At 42.4% G+C, this 20,111-nt stretch overlaps 1 protein-coding gene and 1 long non-coding RNA gene across 2 annotated transcripts in view; one reads left to right on the forward strand and one right to left on the reverse strand.

Moving 5' to 3' along the window:
* Positions 1 to 17,305, reverse strand: part of MNS1 (meiosis specific nuclear structural 1) — a 42,542-nt gene extending 25,237 nt beyond the window's left edge. Inside the window, exons 1-4 of the mRNA XM_068275501.1 lie at positions 17,194 to 17,305; positions 5,574 to 5,789; positions 2,473 to 2,600; positions 388 to 490 (exon numbers count right to left, since the gene is read on the reverse strand). Coding sequence (XP_068131602.1) covers positions 388 to 490; positions 2,473 to 2,600; positions 5,574 to 5,789; positions 17,194 to 17,199 — 453 coding nt within the window. The 5' untranslated portion in view covers positions 17,200 to 17,305. The remainder of the gene's footprint in view (positions 1 to 387; positions 491 to 2,472; positions 2,601 to 5,573; positions 5,790 to 17,193) is intronic.
* A 175-nt stretch (positions 17,306 to 17,480) lies between these two features.
* The window catches only part of LOC137561266 (uncharacterized), a 31,604-nt gene continuing 28,973 nt past the window's right edge, over positions 17,481 to 20,111 (forward strand). Inside the window, exon 1 of the long non-coding RNA XR_011029958.1 lies at positions 17,481 to 17,555. This is a non-coding gene — a long non-coding RNA (uncharacterized lncRNA). The remainder of the gene's footprint in view (positions 17,556 to 20,111) is intronic.

Below are 20,111 nucleotides of genomic sequence, written 5' to 3' on the forward strand. Positions count from 1 at the left end.
GTATGTGTTTTCAATTTTAAGATTTTCGCGACAGTTCCTCTTTAAAGTGACACTGAAGCGAAAAAACCCCTAATGATATAATTAATTGTATGTGTAGTACGGATAATTAATAGAACATTAGTAGCAAAGAAAGAGTCTTTAGGGATAATCAATGAGATGCAAATATTTTTGAGTGTATGCAAATTTATGCAGTTTGAAAATGGACCAATCATTTTAAACCTAGGTTTAAAGTGATTGGTCCATTTTCCAGCTGTAAATATTTGCATAAAAAAAATAGCATAAACTCAAATATTTGCTTCTTTTTGATCATCCCAAATCCTGTCCCAGTTGGAAACTAACATTCTGTGCAATAGAAGATGAATTTACAGAAGATACAAAACACCTTACCATCTTCTCATAACTGAGAAGATCCTTCTCTGCTATTTGAGCAGCCCTCTCTCGGTTTAGATAGGCAGACTTCAGTTTTTGTTCTAATTCCCTGAGTTCCAAGCTGGAAAAAAAGACAGACAATCAAGTATTGTACTATATATTTAGACCAAAACTTTTTCTTCAAGGCAAATTATTAGTGCATATTGTTTCCACCCAATTACAGAATCGTGTGTGAAACAAGAAATTTCAAGTTGTTACAATCATTGGCAATCCTGTGTGAGACCCAAAAGACACACTCAGTATTATCTCTATAAAAAACGTAATTACCAGAACTGAGTGTCCATGGTCAAGCATTCAGGTGTACCTATTATTTTGTAGAAATGACAGTTGGACTCTAACTAGTGTCTCTTCCAGGTTTCCTTTAGCCAATATTTAAACAAAAACCCAAATGAGAAGAGGTCAAGAACACCTTAATGCAAACAAATTTGGATTACAAAAGCACAATTCTTGCAATTACAGTCTTCTGAATACAGTACAGTATATCTTTAATTTGAAATTCAGAAGGCTCCATATCCAGCCATGTTTTGAACCATAAAGTACTCTCACTTCCCTGCAGCTATATTCTAGCAAATAAATTGAAAGCCATAGCTCACCATCTCAGTTCTCCCTTTACAAAGACATTATTTAAAACAAAATAGATATGTGACTAAGGATTTCTTCACAAAATTGGCAGCTGCAAGTAGAGCAGACAATCCTTTACTAGTGAATAGTTCTCACTGCTGAGCACACAGTGACTTCCCACACATCCTCCCCTCTGCTTGTGAGAGGCTCTTTGAGGTCAGCACTGCAACTATCCTTATCACCAGACTTTGCTTAGCTGCAGCACCCCCAACAAAGAGTTAATGTTTCAGGAGTGGTGGGCTCAGGTGATCTGTGGTGCCAAAAAAGCATGATTGCTGTATTCTCCCAACTACCTTATTTGAGGCAGTGATGGGATAGGAAGTGGAGTCTGGTGCACTTTGTGTGCAGCAAAACTGCACTGTTGTCTAACCAGGAAATTAAACTACAGGAGATAATCAGCCAGGTAATGTTAATATATTTATTGCAAAAAGAAGAAATGGGCAATGTTCAAAATAATTGGTATTAAAACAAACTTGACGATATCTCACCTTGCGTGTGTTTTTTTTTTCTACAAAAGATTTGTTAGCATCAGGCTTCTTTTACTCTACAAATTGCAATTCCAATTTTTCACTGGATGCCAGTAACACAAGAAAAGCGCAGCATAGCTGCATTAAGCCAACTGGTAACATTGATATTTGTGTTGCAATCAGATCGAAATGGAGTAGTGCACTCCAGTAAAACAATCAATACTCCCAATCAAGTTAAATTACTCCTGAACTGAGAGGGATATGGCGGCTGCCATACTTATTTACTTTTATACAATATCAGTTGCCTGGCTGTCTTGCTAATATATTTGGCTGCAGTAGTGGCTGAATCACAAACCTGAAACAAGCATGCAGCTAATCCTGTCTGACTTCAGTCAGAGCACCTGATCTGCGTGCTTGTTCAGGGTCTATGGCTAAAAGTATCAGAGACAGGATCAGCAGGATAGCCAGGCAACTGGTATTACTTAAAGGAAATAAATATGTCAGCCTCCAAATCCCTTTCATGCCAGGTTCCCTTTAGGTTGGGGGGGGGGGGGGGGGGGGGAATTGAATGAATTACTGCGTTGTACCATTTTCATCAAATTTCAGTAGTAATCTAAAAAAAAAGAAGAAGATCAGAACACAGAGATGCTAGCTTTGTGCTTATGCAATACGAAGCTGTTTGGCCATCTATCCCACACTGTTCCTGATCGATTAAAAGAGAAGGTTTTCCTTACTGGTTATTGATCAATATTTCAAACCGAAAACTGAATTGGCCATCGTTTTCAACAGATATTTGTTTGCTTCAATGTTTTTTGAATGAATCTGGATTCAAAAAAAACCCTTCCACATAGCAATGAGTAGAGTTTTTACTTAAATAAAGCAAACAATAATGAATAAGCAGTCTGTTTTTCTTAAGTAGGAAGTGGACCTTTGGGAGGTTTATTCAATAAACAACCTGTTCTCTCGTATCTGTTGCCTCATCTTCTCATCTTTCAGCTTTTCATGCTTTATTCTAGCCAGCTCCATTGCCATTCTTTCTTCTTGTTCCAGCTGTAACTCTTTCAGCCTTTTGCTTTCCTCTGCCTGAAGTTAAACAGAAAACAATTATGAAGTTATTGGATTTCAGAAACCAAAACAGCAAATGTTTATGAGAAAACCCCAATGCCTCCAACATCCACACAAATGCAGAGGATTAAAAAACAAAAACAAAGGGTGTGTGTAGCCTCCCTCAATGGTGGTGAAGGTGGTGGGGGGGGTTCAATGGTGGGAGGGTGAGGGTGGGGGGGCAAGCATAACCACAGAGTACTTTTAGAATGATTTTAAATTTTAAATGGTGGGAGCACATACATAACCCCATATAGTTTTTCTAATACATGCATTTTAGAATTGGTTTGCTAAGTGTTTCCAAGGCTGGAGAATCAAGGTAATCCTGCTGACCTGGCCTGCATTTATTAACAATTGTATGCTAATGGCGGGAAAAAAAAAAAGTTTGTAACCCTCAGCAGAGTCATACAGAACCATAAAGAGTGAAGCTGATCACACACACACACACACACACACACGCACGCACGCACGCACGCACGCACACACACACACACACGCACACGTTTGACAGATCAGTTGTGTTCTCCAGCCTTTGAGAAGCTTTGCCAGATTAGGCACTAAGGCCCTTATTCAATTGACTTGTTCTCCTAAGTTTTCTCCAAGGCCTCAATTCACAGAGCTTTATCAAACACTTTATCAAACGTTTGATAATTTTCCTCATGGGTAAAATCTAATTTTGAATTCACTAAGGTGTTATAGATTTATTGATCATTTCATTGATAAAACATTAGATAAAGCTACGCACATGTGGTGGTCCTGCCCTGTTATTAAACCTTTTTGGCAGGAAATAATAGATTTTTCAAGTACCTTGTTGAAAGGTTGTTTTAAGCTAACAGCATCAGAAGCTATCCTCAGTTTTGCTGATAGATATGACGGCATAGGTTGCTGTCTTATAAAAGAAATTGGAACAGTTGTAGCCAAATCTATGATAGCTTTGGGCTGGAAAGGCTCTACTCCATCAACATTGATTGAATGGATTAACAAGATAAACACATTGTATGATTGTGGGGAAAACTTGTGGAACCATCTGGTTGAAAATTTGGAGGAGTCCACTTAGAGGATCAGGGTTTAATTAATTGATCATAGTGATCTGAGGTATACCCTTGGTAGAGATGGGGGGGCGGGGGCACGTAAAAGACAGGGAATGAGTAATGAATGTGGTAGATGTGAGTGGGAGTTGAAGATACAAATGCAAAGGATGTTAGATGAGAGAGTAGAGATGGATATGTTGTACAATAGTGGAGACGGTTATGATGTGATGAATGCAGTAGATGTGTGTGGGAATGTGTAGGAGTGAGGAGTATGTTAGATGGAGGAATGGAGCTGGATATACTAGTGAAGGGATGGGGAGGTGTTCTTTCCACTGCACTATAAAAAGGTATAAAGAAAGATTAAAGTGAACCTAAAGTCACCCCCAAAAAATGAGATGAACTCAACCGGGGCTTCCCTCAGCCCCCTGCAGACGATCGGTGCCCTCGCAGCTCCGCTCCGATGTCCCAGGACCCGCCGTCACCGGCCGACAGGCATGGGAACGCGAGTGATTGTTCGCGTTCCCAGCCTGTATATCGCCCCCTATGCTGCTACTGCGGCCAGGAGGCCGCAATAGCAGCATAGGGGGCGATATACAGGCTGGGAACGCGAACAATCACTCGCGTTCCCATGCCCGTCGGCGGCAAAACCGGAAGTGCTCGCCGGCGGGTCCTGGGACATCGGAGCGGAGCTGTGAGGGCACCGATCGTCTGCAGGGGGCTGAGGGAAGCCCCAGGTGAGTTCTCATTTTTTGGGGGTGACTTTAGGTTCACTTTAACTTTAGAAAAAGGTATACTGCTTTACAAACTATGATGAAAGCACCTCTCAGCTCAAGTGTGCGGCAAATAAGCTGTTACGCGAATAGTTGAGATCAGGGCCGGGCCGAGGCAGAGGCTGGAGAGGCTCCAGCCTCAGGGCGCAGTGTAGGAGGGGACGCACAATTCATTCAGCTGTCATTCCTAATTGTGTATGAAGCAGAAATAAATAAGAAAAGGGGATACATAGCAGTGACTGCAAGCCAGATAACTAGATATTAAGGTGTTGGAGAGGTTGTGGGCCCTGTGGCCCTCTTAGTCTAATAGCAATCAGTGTGTGACGGCTGGGGTGGGAGGGATGGAGGGGCGCACTTTGGTGTCTCAGCCTTGGGTGCTGGAGGACCTTGTCCCGGGTCTGGTTGAGATTATACGTGCGCTGAGTTTAAAAAAAAGAAAAAAAAATCATTAGATAAATCTATAACACCTTAGTGAATTCAAAATTAGATTTTACCCATGAGGAAAATTATCAAACGTTTGATAAAGCTCTGGTAATTGAGGCGCTAGTTTATATTTTTACACTTTATCAACAATATGCATTTTAAGCCACCAGCAAGCAAGAAAATAGTCAAAATAATTTTGACAGTACTTTCTAACCTACTTTTTTGGTACTTTTTATAGTTGCAAAGTGCTGAAAAGTTAATTTGAACAGAAGGTGACAATTTATCTCCTAAAAGAAAAACTTAGCAGAAAAATTGATTTGAGTTAGACCCTTTGGCCCATATGCAATTCACTGTTTCTCTAAGTTGATATTTTCACACCTTGGCCAATATGCAATTGAATTTTTCTCCAAGGAGAGAATTCTTCATTTTCTTTATAAAATAGTTTTTCAGAACTCTGCAATTGAAAAAGTGCCAAAAAGTAGGTGAAAAAGTACTATCAATACTATTTTGAGTATTTTCTTGCTTTCTGGTGGCTTAAAAGTCATTCTATTTCAAAATATCACCTAGGAGAAAACTCAGGAGAGAAATTCAATTGCATATAGGCCCTTGTCCATAAAATGCTTTTTAACCGCTAGGAAAGCAATAAAGTACTCAGAATAATTTTGATAGGACGTTCTCTACTACGGTTAGTACTTGTTCATTCATAGCAAGGCCAGAGGAACGCTTACTTGTTGAATGGCATCCTCCATCCGTCTCTCATGTTCTTCATCTTGCAGTCTTCTTAGGTAGCGTTTTTTCTCCACACGCTCCTCACTCTTCAGGGATGCTTCCTGCTGTTGTTCCTGGTTTAATTGTTTGATCTGGTCTTCCCGAATAAATTCTTTACGCCGTGCTTCAGCTATCATCTTCTCCCTCTGACTGTAAGTCATCCCGCTCTTTGAAACCTAAATAAAAAAAAAAAAAATACATGAAGACTTTAAAAAAATAAAAAGGACAAAAGAAAAATGAAAACAAAGATACCAAGCAATCATCATTCTCATTTAATTTTACATTATAAATAGGAAAATTAAGCTTGATTACGTTATTTACATTTTCTTCTAAACACTTTTATCAATTACATTCAGAAATATACCACCAAATATCTGAATTTTTCACCTCTTGCCCCACATAATGTGCAACAGAGGTTACTATTCCCTATCATGGACATGAGATGCTTGGTGAAATATGGATCTGCCAATAAAAATACTTGAACTGTTTAAGATGCGTACATATTACTACTAGGTAGTAAGAGGAGTGTAGACACTGGGGAACTTGAAGCTGTAAAATGTAAAGAGCACCACGGTGTGCCTTGGTCTTACACACACACAGCACAAACAATGACAATCAGAAAAGATGAATTTGTCAAATAGTTTCACATTGAAATATATTAACAATAGCAAAAAGAGCACTTCTCCCCAAAGTTAGTAAACAATACAATATATCCTGTGCCATTAATTTTGAATGATATGGTAACAAAGTTGTACCTTTCCTTTTTAAAACCATGTTAGGAAACTCAGAATCCAGCAACATTTAAATCAATAAGAGCATATACATTTCTGCAGCAGCCACATTTCATAGAGTATTTTTTTTTTTATTATTGATTTCAGGATACAAATATGGAAGAGGCAACTCAGCTAGCCCCTTCCAAAAGCTGTTTCCCACATTATGCACTTTACCAAGGAGTACAGTTAGGCCTTGTTCACATCTAAAATCTCAATTGCTGATGCCAGCGGTTTGCGATTTTGTGCGTGATTTATAGCGCCTCCCGGGGCTTACCTGCGCGTTGCAATTTTTTGTAAAGTGCTTTTCTATGCGCTTTTGCAGAGTGATTTGTTTTTTTACTTCCTGGCGCACGGTATCCACCTATGTATTTTTGCTGAACTTGCTGGACTACTTTCATGGCAAGCCTGCCACATATCTGATAGGATGATTGAATATGGGCATTTTCGTACTAAGTACAGGGATTGGACAAAATAATGGAAACACCTAATATTTTGGCACCATAATCTTTGAACATGTTTTAACCTCCTTGGCGGTTAATTTTTTTTTTCCTAATTAAAAAAATCCTTTTTTTAAAAAAAAAAAAAAATTTTGTTTCATGTAAAGCTACCAGAGTGGTAGCTACATGAAACACCACTAGAGGGCGCATGTGGCCCTCTAGTCCGATCGTCGCCGGCATCTATAGCAAACAGGGGAACGCGTATATAACGCGTTCCCCTGTTTGGCTACTCCTGTCGCCATGGCGACGATCGGGATGACGTCATGGACGTCAGCCGACGTCCTGACGTCAGGCACACCCGATCCAGCCCATAGCGCTGCCCGGAACTCATTGATCCGGGCAGCGCAGGGCTCTGGCGGGGGGGCCCTCTTCAGCCGCTGTGTGCGGCCGATCGCCGCAGAGCGGCGGCGATCAAGCTGTGCGCGCGGCTAGCAAAGTGCTGGCTGCGCGCACAGCAATTTACAGCACAGAAATCGCCCCACCAGGGGCTGAGATCTCCCCCTGCGCGGCATAGCCCGAGCTCAGCTCGGGCTTACCGCCAGGGAGGTTAAGCAATCAAAACTTGACATATGTTAAATTTTTTTTGTTTATTATTTTTGTTATTTGATAAGTTTAGGCTAGATTCACAGTGGGACGTTGCGTTTTGATGCCACGTTAAAGTCGCACCGCAAGCTTACAACGCAACGCGCCCAAAAAGTGGCAACGCAGCGTTACCGTCACATACAGCAGATACAGTAAAAAATACAGGCAATGAAAAGTATGCATCCAAGTCATTACTGAGCGTGTGCAAACAGTCCAACGCAGCTAATAACGTGTATAACGCACTGCATGCAGTACTTTTACTTAACGTGCAGCGTTAGACACCAACGCAACGTGTGCACTGTGAATGGGGCATTTATTTTTCATTGCAGTGAGTTATTCTGCGTTAAATGCTGTTTTAACGTGCGACTTTAACGTCCCACTGTGAACTTAGCCTTTAATGAAAATAGTTTTTTTTTACAGATATTTAAACCAAAAGTTGGTTATAATTTATAAAAATGGCAGATGTCTCAGACTTTCAAAGAGGCCAAATTGTTGGTGCTCGTATGGCAGGCTCTACTGTAACAGAAACTGCCCAAATGTTTGGCATTTCAAGAGGAACTGTCTCAAAAGTAATGACTGCCTTTGAAAGAGAAGCAAAAACAGTGTTCTCCCCAGAATTTTTTTCCAGCCGGGTGGTATGAAAAAGTAGCCGGGTAGGGCAAGATGAGAGAATGTAGAGGTAGTAGAAGACAAAAACACAGGAGATCCGGGAGCCCAATTTGTGCAGTACGTTATTATGTACGGAAGAAATTTCATAAAAACAGTAGGTATTATACTCACAAGAGTAGGTTGCTGATAGAGGCAACCACTCATTTTCGCAGGTGGGGAAATACCGTCCCCTCTCGGCCTTTTATTCCTTTTTGGTCGCTGCTCCTAAAAAGGCAGATCCGTCAGAGATTTTCTAACGTTGATCTACCCCTAAATTCAAGGGGTATTGACTGTTTTTTTGGGTACAGTAGGAGGTGCCCGGTAAGAAAATTATAATCTAAATAGTTCTATATGGTAGGTACAGCATTAGGTAGAAAAAATGGTGTAGTCCTACCTTCTAGATGTCCCTTGCGGGAAATATACAGATCGAGACGTATACTTACAGTATATAGTCAGATTTTATTTGGGGCACAGACAACGTGTTTCACGGTCAAAACCGCTTGCTCAGGTCAATTGAAGTGCATATATTCCAGAATTGCCTGGAGTCCGAGCGCTCGGAGGAAGCGGTTTTGACCGTGAAACGCGTTGTCTGTGCCCCAAATAAAATCTGACTATATAAGTATACATCTCGATCTGTATATTTCCCGCAAGGGACATCTAGAAGGTAGGACCACACCAAGATGAGAGAATGCAGGGCTGGTGTTTCTGTGCACAACTCTGCTTATAGTATAGGAGGAGGTGAGCCAATGACAGCCGGGTGCTCACTAAAACTAGCCGGGTGGAGCACCCGGCTAAAAGAGCCTAGGGAGAACACTGAAAAACATCCTCAGCAAAGCACAGTTGTGGCCGAAAGTCGAAGTTGTCTGAGAGAAACCGTCGAACTCTAAATCAAATTGTTAGAAAAGCTCGCATGACCACAGCTCCTAAAATCGCTGCAGAGCTGAATGAACACCTACAGAACCCAGTTTCCACAAAAACTGTTCGTCAGGAGCTGCACAAATCTGCATTCCACGGAAGAACTGCAATTAGAAAACCTCTGCTCTCAAAGACAAATGTTTCAAAGCGTTTAGAGTAGTGTAGAAACCACTAGAATTGGTCCCTCAAGCAGTGGAAAAATGTGATTTTCTCTGACAAATCATCGTTTACCTTATTTCCGACCTCAGGCAGAGTATACATATGGAGACAGCTGAAAGAAGCATTTCATCCAGACTGCCTTTTCCCAACCGTAAAACATGGCGGGGGTTCTGTGATGATCTGGGGTGCCATTTCTTGGAAATCCGCCGGGCCAATAATTTCCCTCCATGGAAGAATTAACAGCCGAGACTATTTAGGAATTTTGGGCGACCAAGTTCATCCTATGGTTTAAGAACTGTTTCCGGGGGGGAATGCCATCTTTCAAGATGAAATTTGCCCCAATCCATATAGCTAGAATTGTTAAAGAATGGCACGAGGAACATTGTAATGAAGTTGAGCATCTCATCTGGCCACCACAATCCCCAGGCCTCAACATTATTGAGCATTTATGGTCGTTATTAGAGGTTCAAGTAAGAAGTCGATATCCGCCGCCATCTTCTCTAAAAAAAACTGGAGGGTGTTTTAACTGAAGAATGGGCTAAAATTCCTTCGGAAACAATTCACAATTTGTATGAATCAATACCCCGGAGGATTGAGGCTGCAATTGTTGCAACAGGTGGACCTACACCATATCAAAATATATTTTGTTGATTTTCAAGGCTTTTCCATTATTTTGTCCAATCCCTGTACATACATTTTCTCACGTTCACGAAAAAAACCCAATATAGGTTTGCGAATTTACAAGTCATTATTACACATCCTTATTACGATTGTGTGCTGGATAAATTGTGTAATAGTTTTAAAGAGAATCTGTATTGTTAAAATCGCACAAAAGTAAACATACCAGTGCGTTAGGGGACATCTCCTATTACCCTCTGTCACAATTTCGCCGCTCCTCGCCGCATTAAAAGTGGTTAAAAACAGTTTTAAAAAGTTTGTTTATAAACAAACAAAATGGCCACCAAAACAGGAAGTAGGTTGATGTACAGTATGTCCACACATAGAAAATACATCCATACACAAGAAGGCTGTATACACCCTTCCTTTTTAATCTCAAGAGATCATTTGTGTGTTTCTTTCCCTCTGCAGCTATCTCCCACTGAAGTGTCAGGCTGTTTCTTCCTGCAGAGTGCAGACAGCTCTGCCTGTATGTAATTCCTCAGTATGTGAAAGCCCAGCTAGCTCAGAGGAGGATTTATCCAGCTTGTAAAAGATAATAGAGCAGAGAGAAGCTGCACTAATCTAAATAACACACAGCAGTGTGCAGAGAGGGGCCTGGAGGGGGGAGATGCATCACAGAACCACAACACTGAAGAACTTGGCAGCCTTCCAGACACAGGCTGACAAGTCTGACGAGAGAAACATAAGTTGATTTATTACAGAGATGGTGATAGTAGAATGTGCTGCAGTAAGCCAGAGCACATTAGAATAGATTTTGGAACTTGTAGGATGGAAGAAAACCGGATGAAATTTTTGTTACGGAGTCTCTTTAAATTTCACTTTACGATTTAGCATTGAAATTTTACATTTCTCATTAAAAGTACCATTATGCAGAAATTTGAGCTCTTAACTACCAGCAACTCCATGCTTCTCAAGCTCATGACTACCCCCACTCCCCAGTTCCGCACTTCTTTTCTCAACCCCACTGTGTCGGGGAGGCACAGCTCACGGTGACCCAGAAGTCTTAGGAGTGCGTAAGGAGCCACAATGCACCAAACAGCCCTCTTACTAAAATGCTATAGAAAACAAAAGTTTGCTTCTTAAAACAAAGTATATGCAATAATTAAGGTTGGAGTGAGCGCCGAGATGTCTCCCAGTGCATCACTGCTGAAATATGCAAATCACCCATTATTGTCCCTGTAAGCTAAACACACCTACAGATCCGCTGGCATGCAATGATGTGTCAGCTTGTTAATATTACAGAGCCACACTAATACGATATGCATAAAGACTGTTTCAGATTGGTTGAGCCTCATCAGTGCATGGCATGGATTAATGTGGCTCTATCGGGTAGGACCTGAAACACCCAGAGTTACATAGTACCCAGCAATGGATAACTTGCATATTTCAGCAGTGATGCACTGGGAGACTTATCTGAGCTCACTTCAACCTAAAATACTTTCTGTTTTAAGAAGCAAACTTGTTTTCCATATTTCTCTAAAACGCATGTAAAACGCACATAACATATATTCCAATAGAGATGCAGAGGATGTGCATTTTACTGTGTTTTTTTTTTATAAAATAAACATGATACTGTATTTTACTCCATTGAAAAAGGAAAAATATTGAAAAACCGCAAACACACCAAAAACGCAAAATGCAATCTCACACATAGATGCACCGAAAAAAAATGTAAACCGCACAATGCAGAAAACGCATGGTTTTCTGCACAGCATAGTGTGCTCCTAGCCTGAGGCCATGTTTGCAGTAGCCGTGGCATCACCTGTAACAGCAGAAAAGCAGCACTACAGATCAGGACAGTGGTGCCACATTGAGCTCTATTCATAAAAGGCTTTGTGGTAAAAAAAAAAAAAAAAAAAAAAAAAAAAAAAAATATTGGAGGGAAAATACCACATCAGTATTTTAGACTTTTGTGTGCCAATTCATAAAAACAAGTTTACAGTTGCGATAAAAGGTCGGGGATTTCCCGAACTAGGCTGGTGGTAGGCTAGCGTTAACATGAGAAGCTGCCTGAGTTGATACATTTTCTCCTTGCAGAGACAGCCTTACAATAAAAGAGGCATCCCCAACTTCCCTTTAGATGTGCATTTTTTTAAACTGCCTCTGTTTGCGCTGAATCTGTTTATTAGTCTTTTTAAACAATCTATTTAATTGCCACAGCTTAGAAGAACTTCAAGAAATGTTACACATGCAGGATTACTGATGTGAAATTTATCTTAAAACAGGTACCCAAGGGGTAAAAAAAAAGAAAAAAAAACACAGCCTGGGTATTCCGGAAAGCCTTTTTTGTTCCCTCCTCTCTGCTGCTGCCTGGGAGATCTGTCCCCATTAGCTTTGCTGTTATCCGCTCTCTTATCACCTTTTCTAAACAGACGTTATTCTCCATCTCAATTCCGTCTGCTCTAATTTTTATGAATAGACATTTAGTGACATGTGTTGAGATAATCACCGCATAAGGCGGCAATTTACCGCTCTGCTCGGAAATGCAGGGCTGTGGAGTCGGTCCAAAAATCCACCGACTCCGACTCCTCAGTTTAGGATTCCACCGACTCCGACTCCTCGACTCCCACTCCTCTAATTTGCATATTACAAATTTGTTGATTAAAAGTATGTAACATGAATTTCGTCTCTTAACTGCCAACGCTTAGGAAGTTTACAAGACAACTGAAGTGAGAAGGATATGTAGACTACTATATGTATTCCCTTTAGACTAAAACTAGTCCTTGGTAAGAGTACTTGTAAAAGGTACAGACCGGAACAAAGAACATCTATCAGGCCCTAGGCAATGTAAGTGTGGGTACATGTAAGAATTATGTGCAGGTACTCTGCAGGGGAATGAGGAGATTCTTCCTCTATTACACATTCTTCATGCACAATCTGAACAAGGTTTATGGGTGATAGACAACACCTCTGTGTTCAATGTGCACAGCATTCTCAGTGGATTCCCTGCAGCTCTGTGGGTAGTGCATATGTAGAGTATAGTACTACTGTGTAACAAAGTAAACCTGAGACAGATGAAATTAAAGTTTTATACATACCTGGGGCTTCCTCCAGCCCCCTTCAGTCTAATCAGTCCCTCGCTGTCCTCCTCTGCCACCTGGATCTTCTGCTATGAGTCCAGGTACTTGAGCCAGTCGGGCATAGTGCGCATGCACACACTACGCCGCCGGGAGCGTACTACACTGCGCAGCACTATTGCGCAGGTGCAGAATGTTCCTGGTTGTGGGAGCAGCATGCGGACGGACAGCGCTGACTGGCTGAATTACCAGGACTCATAGCAGAAGATCCGGGTGGTGGAGGACAGCGAGGGACTGATTAGCCTGAAGGGGGCTGGAAGAAGCCCCAGGTATGTATAAAACTTTACTTTTCATCCGTCTCAGGTACCCTTTAATTTGTAGTCACCAAACCAAATTTTAACAACATATCAAATTATTTGATTTCATCAGCAAAGGGAGTGCATACATTTGCATAAATCAGCATCAGTGCAGAATTATTTCCATCTCATTGACCATCTCTATTAGTGACACAGCTACACATTAGGCTTTATTCTTACAGCATAGATGTTATTTAGTATATATAAGAGATTCCTGTGTACACATCATATATACAGTCACAATCAGATATGTATATCTGACCTTAAAAATACGGGGACTGCTTTATTGAAGCAGCACAAGTAACTAATTTTGATTGGTTTATTTAATTTTTGTGGACTAAGCACAGCTATTACTGTATATATACATTATTTTTAATGACTATATCTGAGAAATAGAACATTTTATCATATTTTCTATTTTAATTACAGTTACAAATTCATTAGGAGTCGGAGTCGGTGCATTTTTTCCCGACTCCGACTCCAGGCACCCAAAATTGCCCGACTCCACGACTCCGACTCCACAGCCCTGCGGAAATGTCAGCTTTTCATGCGGAAACCGCTTTTATGAATTGACATTTTGCTAAGTGGTCGGTAAAGTCAGCTGTTTCCAGCATTACCGCATACGGGAATGCTTTATGAATAGCATAGCTCCCAACTGTCCCTCTTTTGGAGGGACAGTCCCTCTTTGGGAGTCCTGTCCCTCTGTCCCTCTTTCCTCCTCATTTGTCTCTCTTTCAGGACTTTGTCCCTCTTCCTATGTAAATATATATATTTCTCTCCTAAAAATGTGTTTGATTGACTCTAAACTTTATTTTCATCCTTTAAATTGATATATTACTAATTTTAAAATGTTACCATGAAGAAAAATGAACCAGGGTAGAAAGGACCAATGTGGTTTGAATTATAAAACAACATATTCTTCTTATGAAATCTTTGTGGTATGCGTGGCTAGGGGTGTGACAGGAGCGTGATCAGGGGTGTGGCTTAAGTCTTCCTCTTTCTCATCTCAAAAAGTTGGGAGGTATGGAATAGAGCCCATTATGCTCACGTTGCGTACAGTGAAGCATTGTCCCTCCCGCAACCTTCGCTCCTCCCAAGAAATTCTCCTGGCCTCTAAATGTGGCCACACACGATACAATAAAATGATCTGATTTTACAGCAATTTGATAAAAACGATCGGATCTCCCAAAAAAAAAAAAAAATAGAAAGCTTTTTTTTTTCAATTCGACTGAAAAATCCGATCGGATTTCCCCTTTTCTTCGATTTTTATCGATCTGGAATGCCAGATATTTTTCTTCAATCTTTCAAAGGATTGTATGGTGTGTGTTAGATTGTCAATTTATTAACCTTCCTGGCGGTAACCCCGAACGTAGTTCGGGGTAAGCCGCGCAGGAGGTTTTCTCAGGCCCTGCTGAACGCAGCTAGTTTTTTTTTTGCTGAACGCAGCTAGCACTTCGATCGCCGCCGCCCCGCGCTCGATCGCCGCTATCCGCGTCGCAACACAGCCCCCCCCCCCCCCTAGACCCCTGCGCTGCCTAGCCTATCAGCGCCAGGCAGCGGCAAGGGGTGGATCGGGACTCCCTTAGACGTCACGACGTCCATGACGTCATCCCGCCCCGTCGCCATGGCGACAGGGGAAGCCCTTCAGGAAATCCTGTTCTTTGAACGGGATTTCCTGATCGCCTATCGCCGGAGGCGTTCGGCGGGGCTGGGGGGATGCCGCTGAGCAGCGGCTATCATGTAGCGAGCCCTAGGCTCGCTACATGATTTAAAAAAAAAAAAAACTGCTGCGCTGCCCCCTGGCCGTTTTTAATAGACCGCCAGGAGGGTTAATATACAAACCCTAGCAATTTTCACAGAGTTTCCAATTATTTTCATCATAATTGGGGAAAAATTTAACATAGGTGTGTGGTACATTGGTCATATTTTTGAAATGTTACAATCAGTCAGAAAAATGTATTGAATTTCTTAAATTGAACAGATATTTAAAAAAATTGTATGGTGCCTGGCCACCTTAACCTCTTGAGGACTGCAGGGCTAAACCCCCCTAGTGACCAGGCCATTTTTAGTAAAATTGGCCACTGCAGCTCCTTAAGGCCAAGCTGCAGGGCCGCACAACACAGCACACAAGTGATTCCCCCCCCTTTCTCCCCACCAACAGAGCTCTCTGTTGGTGGGGTCTGATCGCTCCCCCCATGTTTATTTTTTTTTTAATAAATATTGTTGTTAGTGTTTTTAATGAAAAAAAACACTGTTTCTTTAAATAACTTCCTCCCTCCCTCCCCACAGCCAGCCAATTACAGCGATCGGCTGTCATAGGCTTCTGCCTATGAGAGCCGATCGGTCTCTTGTCCCCCAGGGGGACAGCCGTGTGACACGGCTGTCCCCAGTACAGCGTTGCTGCCGATCGCATCGCTGTAAGTGTAAATAAACGGCAATCACGCCGTCTAACAGTCTCCCGAGCGGCAATAGCCGCTCGGAGACTGAAGGCGGGGCGGAGCTCCGCCCCCCAAGCAGGAGATGCATGCGCGCGATCTCCTGCAAAACAGAGCCCCAGGACTTTACGCCAAACGGCGTTAGGCGGGCCACCTCCATCGGCGTGACGCGGTCGGCAAGAGGTTAAGCTGATCATCTCCTTGCATACTCGCATCCAGGACTTTACATGAGCATCATCCCTCATTTGGAACTCTCTTCCACAGCCTGTACGTTATGCTCCAAACTTGGACATCTTCAAACACACTCTTAAAACACACCTTTTCAGACAAGCTTATAACATTTTATATCCCCTATTTACTTATCTGTTCAAAATGTGATCAGATGCAAAGCGTCACTGCCTCATTCATCCTCCACCCCCTTACCTAGTGTGTCCCCCACTACCCTTTAGATTGTGTAAGCTCACAAGAGCAGGGTCCTCCTCCTAATGTTTACTGTTTTTGTCGCAATATTTGTGCTGCTTGAGACTCTGCTGTTCATTGTTTTGGTTGTATCTATGTTCCCCTTGTCGTCTTATTGTGCTTTGTAAAGCGCTGCGGAATATGTTGGCGCTATATAAATAAAAAAATAATAACAGTTGATGAAAAGTAAACTTCACTCTTACGGTTTATGTGCATGTTTAGTGGTAACACATGCCATGCAGTGCAGTGCATCACGATGCCCCAACCCTTTATACCACGCTGTGCTATGAATGTCGCATAGGTGGTGCCTTGCAGTGCGGTATGCCGCGTTACAAAACGGCTGTTACACTGCAACTCACCACTGGGAACATGGCCAGGCCTCGTTCAGACTATACACGGTGCCGTGCGCATTTTGGCAGCGCATATAGTGTGCAACGCACAAGTGTCTATGCCCTTCTACAGTTCCCATCATATGCGCTGCATGGCAGCACGATTGCGCTATCGCGTACTGCACGCATTTTTGGGAATCGCAGCGCAGATCCCATTAATTGTAATGAATGGGATCTGCAGCGCATAGTAGCGCAGATGGCGTGCGATCGGACGCATTGCGTTCCGATTGCACATCCATCTGCGCTAAATGATGTGAACGAGGCCACACGAATGAATTGAAGATGAAAGATCACTTGCACCGCATACATCCAAACTAGGTACAGAGCGTTAGTAACATAAATCTTTCAATGTACTGTAAAAATCTGGGGAAAGTGCTAGTGCTATATAAACACATAATTATACAAAAAGGGACTTTATTTTTATTTATTTATTTTTATGCTAAACATGCAACAGCTGATTAATGTGTAAGACATGTGATTTTTTTTTTTCAAATCTATATCGATATAAATCTTCAATATCTGGAATCATCCTCTAAAAATCAGAACCCTTATCTATACACACAGTACACTTTCTTAATCCAAACTATAGGCAGACACTACGAGATTATCTTGGGAACAATCGTGCCATCGCTGCATTAAAACAAAGGCTGTTAGGTGGCTTTAGCCTACCATCATGGTTGCCAGCAGTCAGAATGGAGACCCCGCGCTTTTCCCACATCCAGCAGATCCTCGCTCGGAACCCGCCGCTCCTGTTTGCCCGCGTCACCTGGGTAACCGGGTTTCCAAGGAAGTATTCCACACGCTCCCGCCCACCATCTGTCATGTGACTGCTCGTCGCTTCACAGTTCACACCTGAGAATAGCTGTCGCTGCTCTAGGGGGAGCGGCCATGTTCTTGGTTCCTTCGCAGTTTTTACTATGAAAATTGCAGCCTTGGTAACGTTGTGTGCTGGTGGATACCGACTGCGCACAATGCATATGTCAGGGAATGCAGACGTGGAATTACAAGTCATCTCTTTGTTTTAAAAACAAGTAAATCAGTTCCTTACTATTCCTTATTAGAGGGACAGACTTTTGTAACCAAATCCAAGTATCCCACTTTCTTCCTCATTTAAGGTGGCCATACACTTATAGATTTGCAGCAGATTCGACCGTCAGTCGTCAGATAGATTCCTGGCAGATGCCTGTCAAGTCCAATCTGACAGGAATCTATCTGATGTGTGCCACACACTAGGAACAGATTGCCAATAGATTTCAGAATGAAATCTATTGGAAATCGATCTAAATGCATTACTGGACCATTAGATCCAATGCAACTCTATGGGCCATCGATTTGCTGCCAGCAGCATTCCGACCTAAATTTTCCATCCTGTCAGATAGATCAAATCGATCGAAATTGTTCACAAATCGATCAGGGAATTTGGGGAATAGAATTGATGGATGAAATTGACCAGTGTATGGGCCCCTTTACTCTAAGCACTAATGTGTCTTGCAGCACAATGCTGTTTAGATACGTGTCTCAGTATAGATAGCATGTACCATCATAATGGACGGAAATCCTCATGGAGCCAGTCATCTCATCCCTATCCTGGTTAGTGATTGAGTCAGAGACAGGTGTTCATGTTTGGTTACACTATCAGGACTATGTGAATGAACTTCACAGTTTAGTTTTTCTTTCTCTAAAATAACTTTGCTGTGGAAAAGGTGAACTGAAATTTTGCATGCAGCTAATCAGATTTGGGCGTGAACAAGCTGAAATTTAATCATTCACTCTGTAAAGTTACAGCAAAGTCCCCGTTATCTGGAGGGGATGAGTTACAGCAAATTCCCCGTTATCTGGAACTCAGGAAAACGTCTCAACTAACCAGTATGCCTGAGGGATTACCGGGACTGGCTTTTTTTTTTTTTTGGGGGGGGGGGGGGGGGGGTTGGGGCAGGTTTATTAAAATACTTATTGAGCCTCCAGTGACATCTTCCTGCAGCTCCTAGTGGCTTTCCGACGTCTGTGCATGGAAGCCGGCGTGTCACCTGACCTGTGCACGGAGGATGCTGGAAAGCCGCTAGCAGCTGCAGGAAGGTTACAAGACATCGCTGGAGGCTCAGTAAATATTTTAATACCTCCAAACCTGCCCCAACACCCCCAAAAAACAGTCCTCGTTATCCTTCAGGCATGCCGAATGAAACGCAAATATACATTTTTGTTTTGAAACATTAAACACAGGGAAATATGAGGTAGAAGACTGCTCTGATGTCATTTGAAGGCATATTTACACTTCTCTGAAGGTCATTGATAACATTGTCACAGATCAGACTTACTTGTAAATTAGTAATTACTGAGTAAATAAAGGAGAGAAAGTAACAATAACATTTCAATAGCGCTTTTCTCCCAAAGGACTCAAAGCACTTAGGCTCTCTCAGATTTAGTAATTGGTAGTAGGATGAAGTATTAACACAATACAAATTATATTTCTGCAAATGCCAAACTGAACAGGTGGGTTTTCAGTCTGGATTTAAACACGTCTAGAGATGGAGCTGTACTGATCTGCTGAGGTAAGGAGTTCCATAATGTGGGAGCAGCATGACAGAAGGCTCTTCGACCAAAAGTTTCCAGGTGGTTATGACTAGATTATTAGAACCTGTGGATCTGAGATTGCAGGGTGTTACGCAGCTGTAACATTTCTTTCATTTATCCATGGCCCAGATTATGTAGTGATTGTAATGTCAGTAGGCCAATCTTGAATAGGATCCTCCATTTTATTGGTAGCTAGTGAAGGGAGTGCAGGACTGGTGTTATGTGGCAGTGACGGGGTTGGTTGGTTAACAGACTTGCAGCTGTATTCTGTATCAGCTGTAGACGGTACAAGTCCTTTTTTGGAATGCCGGTGTAGAGAGCATTACAATAGTCCAGTCGCAATGTAAAGAAGGCATGAACTAAGGTTGACAAATCAGGGCTGCTGGCGTGTTACTGATAGAGGCTAACGCTGCAAGACCCACTCTCCCTGTACGCCTGCACCATCACTTTCCGCTGCCTAGTACTGCCCTGAAGCTATCTCCAAATAAACCTACCGCTTGCTGAGCCGCCATGGTTAGATGCAGAGACTCCATCTATACACTACTGGCGAGTGCTGTTTGCACGGCAGTGACTTACTGTGGCCTGCTTCTCTTTGCTTGGTGGACTTCCTCTGTTTCCTGCTTGTTGCTGCTTCCTGGAACCCTGTGTGGTTGGGTCAGGCGGCCCTATACTAGGGGCCCAACGCTTCTCTGTGCTCACAACTTTGCGGTCCCTCCCCTAGCCGTGAGCTCCGGCGGTGGGTTAAGCGACCAGAAGTGGAAGCTGCCCTCTTCCAGCGGACCACCATTGCACCATACCTGGACCTGGTACAGAATGGCTTATCATCTCTGCTGTTGCTCTTATGGAGTCTGTTTGGGGCTTATTAGCTAACACTGCACTGCTTTGAACAGGTGAAAATAGGATGATTTCACCACAGCAGAGATGTGAGTTCTGAAGTTTAAATTCCCATCAATTAGAACTTCCAGGCTACGCACATGCTCAGAGCTGTTTAGATCTGTGCCTCCTATTCCCAGTGG

This window comes from Hyperolius riggenbachi, chromosome 3 (assembly GCF_040937935.1).
Source record: "Hyperolius riggenbachi isolate aHypRig1 chromosome 3, aHypRig1.pri, whole genome shotgun sequence".
NCBI lineage: Eukaryota > Metazoa > Chordata > Amphibia > Anura > Hyperoliidae > Hyperolius > Hyperolius riggenbachi.